We start from the raw sequence: 9864 nt of genomic DNA on the forward strand, positions 1-9864 counted from the left end.
CTTTAAACATTCATTGGAGAAGATCTGTTGACAGAGAACACACTTGGGGCGCTCCACTCAACCTTTCTTCACCACAAAGCTAAACCCATGCGCAGTATAAGACAACAAGTGCTTCTTCAGTTAAAATTATCCATCATTTGCATATGTGCTCGAGGTACTCGTTTCACTTGGTCTTGAACAGGCAGTGGAGGGCTCGTCAGATGTTTCATAAAAACCTGCCCATCTTAAACGTGCTACAGAGTTAATCAACACACGGTCTGCAAGCATAAAGGAAGCGGCGTAAAAAGAAAACGAGTGTAAAATATATCGCTATTAAATGAAAAGGAAATTAGCCAGGATATATCGAGTTTACGTAATATTAATGAGATTAAATTCAGTAATATATATATATTTTCTGTAAGGAAAATGAATGATTTACAAACATACATCCCTATTATGTCCACTATTACAGTTTCATGAGCAGGATTCATTCACTTCTAGTTATTATTCTTATTTTAATTACTAATTATCGCATTTCAGTTGCACCAATATTTCATAATGACGCCCGGTAATTAAAAACATGCAACGTAATCATTTGCAACGTACCTGTAGATGGGAATACTTGTACAGTAGTAGTGACTATGGAGAACAACGTAACAGTACTGATAGTGGAGAGCGCGAGGTGGCGTAGTAGAGGAAAAAGAGACTGGTGAATGTGATAGTGGCATAAAGAGGAACTGAACGATCATAACAAGAATAACTGAAAGAGTGGCAACACATCCGACCTTATAGCCAATGAGATTTATGTACAGTCGCCTTCAAAATACTCTCGACGAGCCTGGTAACACAACAGTACTCATTTAGACATTCAAATCGTGTTACAATGTTTCAGTCTTCTATCCCATGTTCTACGCATGACTATTAAATGAAAAGGTATGATAAACCAAAATATAATCCAAGGTACAGTATGAGAGTAATATATAATCATAGGTTTGCAAACGTGATCGCAACTACCTTGTTCTCCCTCCCGGCAACATCGAAGCAAGTTTTTTGTATCGTGTGTGTGTGTGTGTGTGTGGACGGGAATTATCACACACTAGAATACATCCATCATCTGTTGCTCCACTATATACCCTTACAATAGGTGTCATTATCTCATTCCAATATCTCAAAGCTGTCAGTGTACCTTCAGCAGTCACATGAAAGCCTATATGTCCACTCAAACATATTCCTGCCCACACCAGAACCAAGTCTATAGCGTAGTGGCCACTTTCAACAGTACTGACGTCTGTGTCCTCGTCTCACTGACACATCTACACCCTTACACGTCTATCAATAGTCAACACTGTAAATAAATTGACAATAAACTGACAATATTGATGTTCGTGAACTAAATTTATCTTTCGGTTGATTGGTAAGTCAAGAAATTTACGTCTTTTCTGGTTCTTTTATTTTTTTTTCTTATTTCACGTAGAGGTTGTAAGGTGTGTTGTGTTAAGAGTGTGTGAGGTGTGTTGTGTTAAGAGTGTGTAAGGTGTGTTGTGTTAGCTACAGTGTGGGAGGTGTTGCTTGTTGTTCATGACGTCTCCCCATAAATGAAAATGACAGTATTTTTTATGTTTATTTCATTATTTACTGTAAAATCGAAGAAAAATAATGTTAATGGAAGTGATAAATCATTAATTCTGACAGCAGGCTTCTGACGGATTACTTTACCTGAGGATGGGGATGGAGAGGAGGGAGTGTGTGGATGCTGGAATATAAACCTTTACCACAAGACTCCTTCACCTGTCTGATACCCGCTACTCATTATCGCCCACCTGTCATATGGTCCAGTCTAGTGCTACATTATCAGGTATCAGTCACTCTCTTACCCGGGACAGTTACTGGTCTCCGTAGTAGGAGTATCTTCTCACCTGTCAACCCGTCCAGCGTGACAGTGACCCGTATGAAAGTCGATGGCTCATGTTGGACCAGTCATTGATTTTCAGTATTTCTACATCAATCACTCATGACACCTCTCGGAGTGACACTTACGGGGAGGGCAGTTGCTGGATGATGGGAACTAGGAACAAGACCACATACACCGATGCTCACTCTCTCTAACTTACCCCATGTGATTAGTGATTAAAAAACATACATTATGATAACCGATTGTATAAATGTTCCAGATCATATCAATATAAAGATGACGATTAACACAAGATTAACATATATACTGTGTATATAAAATTAACAAAACGACTGTCAGCAGCACACGAACAAATATTATAGTGATATAAAATACATAAATACATACGCTGTACATCTAAACTCTACAGTAAACACCACACTAACATTAACACCACAAACGTATAACAATCGCATATTTACGCCCTGGTAAAACACACAACGTTCACTGTTTACAACTTTAAGCGTGAAATCGTTGTTGAAATTACAAATATTCATTAGAAATCCTTGTTTTATTTTGGGGGGCGAAATTTTTTGACAAACGTTTAACCATGAGTCAGGAAGAACAAAACTCATTAAAAAAAGACACGTAAAAATATATTTGTGTTGTATCTATTGAGTAAACTTGACTATTGAAACTATTCTCTTTACTTTTCTCTTATTCTCTATACACTTATTTATTATTTCTTCTGTGTTTTTATTCTCTTTTTTCGTCCCCAAATGAAAGTAGAAGTAGTTTGAGAATTATTGGTTAGAAAAGCTGATGAATAGATGCTGTTTATTTTGTCTTTACATTACAAGTGTACATAAACTCGTGTTGGTTTGGTCAGGTCAGGTCAGGTTAGGTTAGGTTAGGTTAGGTTAGGTTAGGATAGGATAGGTTATTAATGATAATATACTTTATAATAATTTAATTTAACTGTAGATAATTACGTTGAGCTGTTTGACGGTCTGGCCGATAATTCAACTTGACTTTTAATTGAATCAATCAGACTCTAATGCTTTATACATTTGGATATTTTCATGATGATGAAATGTGTTAAATTGTACCTTTGTGATTTGCACGCACGCACGGACGCACGCACGCACGGACGCACGGACAATGAAATAGAAATAAAACAAAACACCAAATAATAATCTCACGCCCTTCACTTAGTTATGATTAGCCTCTGTGTACAAACCCCGACTCTTCCCTACCCCTCCCCAAGTGCCCCTCGTCCCAAGGTCACACCCCCCCCCCCCGTTACTGTTGGTGGTAACAATGTGATGAGCAGTGTCAGCACCACAGGGGACGGCCAAGGTTGTGCAAACTGTAAACAAAAGTAAAAAAAAACAAAAAACAAGAATCGACAAAGGATATATAGGTAGTCTCTCAGCGCCAGTCAGAGATCGTCAGCGGGACAACTTACAGCTTTTATCTACTGAGCGAGGTAAGACAGGTGTGTATCAGGTGTATTTGGTAAGGTAAATGTGGAAGAGTGATAAGTCCTCGAAAATTAGTGAGGCTTGGCCAGGCAGGAGTCCATCATGGCCACCCAACAGTCCATCATGATCAGTCTACAGTTCATCATGGCCAAGCTACATTCTATCATGGCCAGTCAATAGTCCATCATGGCCAAGTAATAGTCCATCACGGCCTGTTGTTGTTGGTGCACATTATTTTTTTTTCGTTCTAAGATAAAACATTATAAAAATAAAGGCTGGTCAGTGTAGGTAGATCTGGTGACCGTCAACACCTGGTGACCTTCCCCATAACCTGACTGTGACGCTCCTTGATGTATAATGACTCCAACATTTATATTAACATCTGTATTACTCATTACCTCTGTGTGTGTGTGTGTGTGTGTGTGTGTTAGGTCAGAGGGTGATAATTGCCGGTTAGCGATCACTTCTATGTATTTATCTTAGAAACTTCTGACTGGCCATCAACAATCACTGAGAACTTTTTGCTCCAAACTCCTTCGCCTTTCTGTCCCGTCTCCTCTCTCCTTCCTCATGCCCGCAGTAGCCCTAAGTAGAGCTCTCTTAGCAACCCCGTACCTCTCTACTCCCCTTCACCTCCTCTACTGTACTTCACGCTTACCCTCACCTCACACAACACCCACTCCTCCTCCTCTTCTAGACGACCTCCCATTACCCTCTCCCACCTACGATAGGGTGTACAGTGTAGACTTGGGTCAGAGCTCAGGTGAGGGTCATTTCTTGGTCAATCTTTATCTGTTTTCTTCTAATCTATAAAAAGTCTAAGGTTAGATTAGGTAAGGTTAGGTTAGGTTAGATTGATTACGTTAAGGTAGGTTAGATTAGCTTAGGTTAGGTTTTTCCGTGACGCCAACAGTGATACATCACCTATGCTAAGTATCTACCAAGGGCAAAGGATAATACCAATACCTCCTCGTGTGTTGATATTGTAAACAAAACTTTATCAGTACCATGTGAGGGAAGACAGTACATGAGGGCTAAAGTAGATCTCATTGGCAATAGGAAGTTTACTATGGTTTAAAAGAGTTACCACATAGTTCATTTAACCACTTTTATTAGATCTCTTGACGTTGAGAGTGAGTGAGTGAGTGAGTGAGTGAGTTAGTGTGCGTGAGAGTGAGTGAGAGTGAGTGTGCGTGAGAGAGAGTGAGTGAGTGTGTGTGAGTGAGTGTGCGTGTGTAGGACATCTCTATTATTACTGATATGTATGTTTACACCAGCAGCAGCGGCCATCACTTCAGAAGAACCTACAGCAGCTACAGGATGTTGGTGTTCGCTGTCGTGTGTTTAGTGGTGGCAGGCAGCGATGTCACGGTGAGTCGGTCCTCTCATTCCTGAAGTCTTGACACATAACCCAAAAATCTTCCATACTTGTTTACTATCACCCACCCTCTCGCCGTTCACCCTTTTGCCGCCCACCCTCTCGGCACCCACCCTCTCACCACCCACCCTGTTACTACTATTGCCAGAAGTCATCCCTCATTATTAATACAATAAAATGGAGATTTTTTTGACTCATAGGAGAACTTTATGAAGATCCATAGAAAAGCTAAAAAAAAAAAAATCCAGATCTATCATTGCTTGGGGAAGAATTTGTGGGGTGAGATGGAGATGGCGTGAGACAGCCGACTATAGGGGGGATGATCAGAACGTAATGTCTGTGTTGAATTACAGTGAATTATGACCGAGGGTGTAGAGTAGGATGGGATTTTTTTCAGCTCCCGGTGGTTCAAAGTGGTAGAGGGAAGATAGTGCACATATTTATTATAATTAGGAGCTGGTAATAAAGGCTCATGTTTCTTGTATTGAGTTCAAGGAATGTATACACATATGATGTAATCTTTGAGTGGACCCAGCGTTAACATTTTGTCCTAAGGATCACCAAGTCGATACCAAGACACTCCCAATCCACCCAGGTAAGTGTGAGTGACTAACTTCACCAGGTTGAGAAGTGGAGGCAGTCGAGCACGGTGTCAGTCCGTATAGTAAATGGTATATTTTGTCCTCACTGTGCTTATGGGATGTAATTTCCAGTTTATTTCATCGTTAAAAAAAAAAATTACGAAAAGGGTGTAAATATTGGTGTAAATACGAGAATTATGTAATCTTTTTATTAGAAATGTCACAACACACACACACACACACACACTACTACTACAGTATATATTATGGTAGATTATTCGTGTTCATATTCAGATGAACTGATTTTGGTGACCTTCTAATCACACAACATATGTAGATTAAACTCCAAACTGTGACAGGTAGTTAGTGTAGTGAGGCTCTGTACTGTATATTGCCTGGAGATATTTAAGTGGCCAGACCTCACGGACCCTCAAATTATGTGATAAAATTAGGTGGTATTAGAATCTTTACCTAATAAACAATAAATAGCTTTATGTATTAACAGTTCAGATGTTATTAGTATTGTTATGAACAAAAAAAAAAATGTCTCACTTCATATTTTTCCCATTTTCTCTGTTATAATTTTCGTGTCAATGAAAAAATAATAATTCCTTGTCATTATTAGTGTGTATAATTTTAATAGAAACAGTGCAACACTATTGTAATTATTTTTAAATTAATAATTTGCCGAACAACGCAATATACGATTTTCAAGTTACATCAGTTTTATTAGAGATATTAACCGCTTCATTACGGAGATGTGACTTTCGATATCACATTTGGCTAATGACACGATTTTATTCAGCAGAGAGAGAGAGAGAGAGAGAGAGAGAGAGAGAGAGAGAAACAGCCTCGTACACAAATAATTAATAATGGATTATATTGACCAATACACTTTGCAAGCATATGTTAAGACTTTAGCATCATTCATACACTGACCGAATGTTATGTGAAAGTTGAATTTATTCTTGAATTGATTAGAGTCTCCGGGGCATAAGACATTAGCTTTAATATAAATACAAATAACCTATGTTTTTATAATATCTAACAATGACATTTTTTCGTTCCTTACAGATGTCTAGAACTATTCACTCAAGAGCCGCGTCCCCCTTTATACCACCTATTGATATATCAGGCCTTGGATTACCACCTATCAATATATCAGGCCTTGGAATACCACCTGTCGATGTATCAGGCCTTGGATTACCATTTATCAATGTATCAGGTCTTGGATTACCACCTGTCAATATAACAGGCCTACGATTAAAACCTATCGATGTATCTGGCCTTGGATTACCACCTGTCAATGTATCAGGTCTTGGATTATCACCTATCAGTGTATTAGGCCTTGGGTTACGGTCCGTCAATATATCACACTTACGATTACCACCTGTCAATATATCAGGCCTTGGATTACGACCTGTCAGTGTAAAAGACCTTGGATTACCACCTGTCAATGTATTTGGCCTTGGATTACCACCTGTCAATATATCAGGCCTTGGATTACCACCTATCAATGTATCAAGCCTTGGATTACCACCTGTCGACGTATCAGGCCTTGGATTACCATCTATTAATGTATCAGGCCTTGGATTACCACCTGTCACTGTATTAGGCCTTGGATTACCAGCTATCAGTGTATTGGGCCTTGGATTACCACCTGTCGATGTATCAGGCCTTAGATTACCATCTATCGATGTAGCCGGCCTTGGATTACCAGCTATCAATGTATCAAACCTTGGATTACCATCTATCGATGTAGCAGGCCTTGGATTACCAGCTATCAATGTATCAGGCCTTGGATTACCACCTGTCGATGTAGCAGGCCTTGGATTACCATCTATCGATCTATCACGCCTTGGATTGCCTCCTGTCAATGTTTCTATGTTTGTATTATAATTATTACGAGCATGATGCCATTAATGTTCAATGATTCAAAAACATTGAACTGTCCTGCTCCAATCTCCGAAACATCAAGTTCTGAAACAAATTCCACTCAAATTATAAATCTGACAACGTCCACTTATGAAGCCACCTTAGAAACCCTAGCTAATAGGTCCTCCGATATCCCGATAATGAATATTTCTTAATCGGATTTTACCAGAAGCCTATTTCTTTAAGACCTGGCAATAATCATGAGAGATTTATCAAATTGACTACGTCTAGCAATGATTCCTTAGACTTTACGATACTCAATACTGATTCAACAGACGCCGATGAAACGCATGTAAATTCAAGAGACTCAAAATAGTATGTTGTAAATTAACTAACATTAAGTTAATGCTGTACACACTCTTATCCACGAGTGTTTTTGTTCAAGAAGATTAGGAACTTTCGAAAGATAACACTGTATTTCTTGTCAGGAGTGAATGATGTTAATTTGTAAAGTCAGCTGTTAAAAGTCATAAAAGTATCATATCTATTCACCTGACCAATGAAAATTTTTTAATAGGGTATAACATTATTTATAGAGGTATTATCTATTCAAAGTGTATGTATGTGGAAATGACATGTATAAATGCCTTGATGTTATATTATTTAGTGGTGCACCATTATCTGTATTTTAAAATAATGAGAGGAAACTGAAAACGATAAATTATTGTTTAAAGAGAGAAAAGTTGCTTCAGCATTCTATTGACTGCAATATTTGTGATCAATAGTGATGTTAATAATATCGTGTATGATTAATAAACAAAAGAAACAACAGCAATAATAATATGGCAGATTATCTTTACACATTCCTATATTAAACAGATAATTTTGTAATATACCGTCACTCTACATGACCATATGAAGATTACAACTCCTCCTTATTTCACCCTAAGGATAACCTAACGTAACCACAGGATTACGCTGCTGTCCGTAGATGACAAGATTGTCGCCAGAGTTCTCCTAAACAGACTTCCTGAGGCGGAAGACTTCCTCCCAGAATATCAATGTGGCACCACTGACATGATATTTGTTGCCCGCCAGATACAGGAAAAGTGCAGAGAACAGCGTCGTGACTTGTACTTCCACAGCCCTGTGCAGCAAGTTGTGAGAGGACTTTTGCTGGCAACTGTACATGGCCTTCATCGACCATACCAAGGCCTTCAACTCGGTCAACAGGAAAGCCCTTTGGCGGACCCTCAGCCGCTTTGGCTGCCGATCAAAATTCATCGCCATTGTGAGGCGATGGCATGAACGACTGTGTCCTGCACAATGGCATCCAGTCTGAGTTCTCCCCCATCTAAACGGGGGTAAAACAAGGATGTGTACTGGCACCAACTCTCTTTTCCTTACTCGTGCCAATGTCAATTTAGCCGGTGGGGTGGACTTTTCAACATAAGACGACACCAGGCAGGAACAAAGGTGTCGGCCGCTTCCATTACTGAACTTCAGTAAGCAGACGACGTCGCTCTTGTCGTTCAAGCAGAACACGACCTGCAAAAGATTCTGAACACCTACGCAAATGCGTATGCACATTTCGGCCTTCAGGTGATTGTACGTAAGACTAAGATTCTCTTTCAGCCAGCACCTGTTCCAACCACACCTCCACTATCCGTCCAGCTTAACGGTACTACCCTCACTAATGTTACCCAATTTCAATATCTCTACTCCCACCTGTCCACCACCGCGGGCATCGACGAAGAGATTCAACATCGGATCAGATGTGCATCTAAAACCTTAGTTAGACTCCGTACCTGTATCTTCAGCTGTAGGGAGCTGAAATTATCTATAAAGTTGCACGTATATCGAGCAGACATCCTCCCCACCCTGCTATATGGCAGCGAGACATGGGACACATACAGGTGGCACCTCAGACCACATGAAAATTTTCACCAATGTAGTTTAAATTCCATCCTCCGAATTCGCTGGGAAGACAAGCGAACAAATGCCAGTTTTCTCACTGACACCAACTGTAGGAGCATCGAGGTTACCATTATCCATGAAAAACTACGTTGGACTGTCCATGGTACCTGCATGGACGACAGTAAACTGCCAAAACAGTTACTTTAAAGTCACCCAACGAATAGTAAACCTGAAAAAGTGCCAAATCAACCCCCTCACCTGGGAGACGATACCTCGACACCGTAGTGCTTGGAGGAGCACCACACGAGAAGGTGTCATTAGGTTTGAGTTAGCCCGACTGCATACCAAGGTAGACAAGCGCCAGATAACGCTGCCGCCGCCCCTCCCGCACTGGATGTAGCCTTCCACACGTGCAACGTCTGTGGACGGCTCTGTCGGTCCCGAATCATCCTCTTGAGTCACCTGACAGCTCACCAACGAAGGTGACATACTTAATAACTCATATCATTGTATCATAGATGGATGATCATCTTACTCGATTCCTCGATTCCGAGTGAAAGTAAAGAAAGGCAAAGCATGGCAAAGCAAAGCAGCAGCAGCAGTAGTAGGTGTGTGTGTGTGTGTGTAAGAATCAGATCTAGATGAGGTAAGCAATTACATTGAACTTTATATGTTATGTTCTCCGGTCGTACAGAATGAATGTCTACACACGACAGTATTTTATGCCGCAGCGGAACCATAAAACGAGCCTCGGTTTTT

At 40.1% G+C, this 9864-nt stretch overlaps 1 protein-coding gene across 1 annotated transcript; it reads left to right on the forward strand.

The window, feature by feature from the left end:
• Positions 1-3333: 3333 nt before the first annotated feature.
• On the forward strand, positions 3334-7212 carry LOC121871831 (uncharacterized PPE family protein PPE24-like). Its single transcript, XM_042374358.1, has 3 exons — positions 3334-3359; positions 4632-4725; positions 6388-7212. Exons 2-3 carry the CDS (start codon positions 4675-4677, stop codon positions 7210-7212), a joined length of 876 nt encoding a protein of 291 aa, XP_042230292.1. The 5' UTR covers positions 3334-3359; positions 4632-4674.
• The last annotated feature ends 2652 nt before the right edge of the window (positions 7213-9864 follow it).

Source organism: Homarus americanus, unplaced genomic scaffold (assembly GCF_018991925.1).
Source record: "Homarus americanus isolate GMGI-L3 unplaced genomic scaffold, GMGI_Hamer_2.0 scaffold24143, whole genome shotgun sequence".
NCBI classification, from domain to species: domain Eukaryota; kingdom Metazoa; phylum Arthropoda; class Malacostraca; order Decapoda; family Nephropidae; genus Homarus; species Homarus americanus.

Excerpts from the sequence above, each read along its gene's own strand:
- LOC121871831 (XM_042374358.1), top strand. The coding sequence starts at position 4,675 with ATGTTGGTGTTCGCTGTCGTGTGTTTAGTGGTGGCAGGCAGCGATGTC. Across the intron at positions 4,726-6,387 it reads TGGCAGGCAGCGATGTCACG|ATGTCTAGAACTATTCACTC; the intron begins GTGAGTCGGTCC and ends CGTTCCTTACAG.